Source organism: Helianthus annuus, chromosome 15, assembly GCF_002127325.2.
Source record: "Helianthus annuus cultivar XRQ/B chromosome 15, HanXRQr2.0-SUNRISE, whole genome shotgun sequence".
Taxonomy (NCBI): Eukaryota; Viridiplantae; Streptophyta; class Magnoliopsida; order Asterales; family Asteraceae; genus Helianthus; species Helianthus annuus.
The window spans coordinates 19723488-19725713 of record NC_035447.2 but is presented as its reverse complement, the minus strand read 5'-3'; the positions used below and the strand labels follow the sequence as shown (position 1 = coordinate 19725713).

Below are 2226 nucleotides of genomic sequence, written 5' to 3'. Positions count from 1 at the left end.
AGTCCTGCAAAAACATCTTTAAGTGAAAAAGAAATGGTGGAAATTGCAAAGTCAACAACTGATAATGGGAAGAAAGTTACTGAGGAGGATGATAAGGTGAAGCAGATTGAGAAGGTGGATGCAGGATTCAGTGAAGCAGGTAGAAAGAACGAAGAGAAGACGCCTTTTGAAGCCCAGCATGCAGAATCTAGCAAGGAGAAGGAAGAAAAGGACTTGGTAAACAACATTCCACATAGCTTTAAAGTAAAGTTATGCACATCTGCATGCGTTGATGTCGTGGCACATTATAAGTCTCTAAATCTAGAATTTGAGAGACAAAAGGACAAAGCTTTAAAATTTAACAAAGAGCTTAAACAGAACGAGGCCGCATATCAGAGAAAGTTGAATTCAACTTTAGCTGAAATGCAAACTCTAAAAGAATTTGTGTTTAGAAAAGATTTTATCATTGACGATCTCACAGATAGATTAGAAAAAGCTTTGAACGAAAAGAATAAATTACAAATTATAATAGACAAATGGAATGTCAGTCAAAAGGCATTTACTGACATCAAAAACTGCCAACGACCGACGTATGTAAAAGATGGGATCGGGTATAAGGATAGGCAAGGAAATGAAAGAAAACTCTTCTTTCCACCACATAGCAAAAACTATGTGCCTATGCCAACTCCTCATCCTGACAACGATTTAATTGATAAAAATGATTTGATTGCTCAAAATATCAATTGTGAAAATGATAAAATTTCTAACGTTTCTGAAAGCAGTGAAGAGGCGATTGAGCGTGAGGAGGATGTGTGCGATGAGGATTGTGGTGGCACGAAAATAGGAATAGGGTATTCAGGCGACAGTTATACTACTGTTAACTGTTTTGCCTGGAACTGTGAGAAATCAAACAAAACTTTAAAATGTGCTGACTTAAAATCTGCTTTTTGTGATGAACAAGTTGTGTGTAAACCTCCTGTGTTTGTTCCAGAATTGAAACAAAACAGATTCGGAAAATTCCTTACCGAGGAAATTCCAGAATTTGTTCCATCTCATACAGGTATGTCAGAGTCTGATAAGGAGCCAAATGAAGAAAGCAGCAGTGAAGACTCAAGCACCACAACTTCAGAAGGTGGCGAAGGAAGTTCAAGTGAGGATCGTGATTCGGATTTTCACTCATATCAAGAATGGGAAAGCTCAAATGACTCAGAAACTTCAGTAAAAGATGCTGATAAAAAGGTTGAAAACCTTGAACCATTAAGTGTTCAAGAACCAACGACCCCAAATGACTCTACAAGTCTTGAAAATCAAGATCCTTTGGAAAAAGACTTCCACATTGATGATTGCACGAGTTTAGATGATGAATCAAAGAAAAATGAGAATCTTGGGGAGACAAAGATCAAAAGATCATCTGAAGTTGTCAAACATCACGTTTGTGAACATGCTGAGTCAAGCTCAAAGCAATCCCCGCCCCTAGTTGCATCACACGGAACTGCAAAGTCTCAAAAGCCATTCAAGGCTTGTTTTAGGTGTGGAAAAGAAGGTCATGTGCTCAAACATTGCCCAGAGCGACACGATCCAGACGGTAAAGGCAACCAGTATTGCTTCTCTGGATTAAAAGGTAAAAATCACACATCTTTGAAAGATCAGATGAAAAAATTTTCATCCAGGTCTCCACATGTGAAGCCGGTTTCACATGATTCAAAGATGAAAAGGACCAACACATCAAAACCTCAATCTTTCCCTCCGGGTCTTAAACATAAGATTGTTTCAAACTTTAAATCTTTTACAAACAAAATTTTTAAACCAACACAAGTTTGGCGAGTCAAACAAGTGGTTGTAAAAGAAATCAATGAGGGAAAATATTTGGCATATCGGGAGGTTTATTATTTTGATGAAAGGGGAGAACCCAAGACTACGATGGCTTGGGTTCCACTCTCTAACTGAATTGCTTATGAGTGTAGGAACATCCAAGGAGGACTGTTAGTAACACCGGTTATTATCAGTGGTTGTTCTAGATACAAGTTGGGAAAATCACAGGTTTGGTTATGGTATCTAACCTGGTTGCACACTTAACTGCACTGTAACACACTCATTTTCTTGTTGACATATGCTTTTGTGTGCCTGATGTGGAAGACTTTATTTTGTAAATACATGTTTTATAAGTTTTAGCTTTTCAGTAAATTGTTATACATAAATAAAATTTTAAAAGGGAGCATTAAATTACTTCCTAGACCATGAGATTTG

General features: G+C 37.4%; 1 protein-coding gene across 1 annotated transcript; it reads left to right on the top strand.

Annotated features, from left to right (window-relative positions):
- Positions 1 to 657: 657 nt before the first annotated feature.
- On the top strand, positions 658 to 1926 carry LOC110913484. Its single transcript, XM_022158310.1, has one exon. It carries the CDS (start codon positions 658 to 660, stop codon positions 1924 to 1926), a length of 1269 nt encoding a protein of 422 aa, XP_022014002.1.
- The last annotated feature ends 300 nt before the right edge of the window (positions 1927 to 2226 follow it).

Bases quoted from the DNA above. Each gene is read 5' to 3' on its own strand.
- LOC110913484 (XM_022158310.1), top strand. From the start codon at position 658: ATGCCAACTCCTCATCCTGACAACGATTTAATTGATAAAAATGATTTG.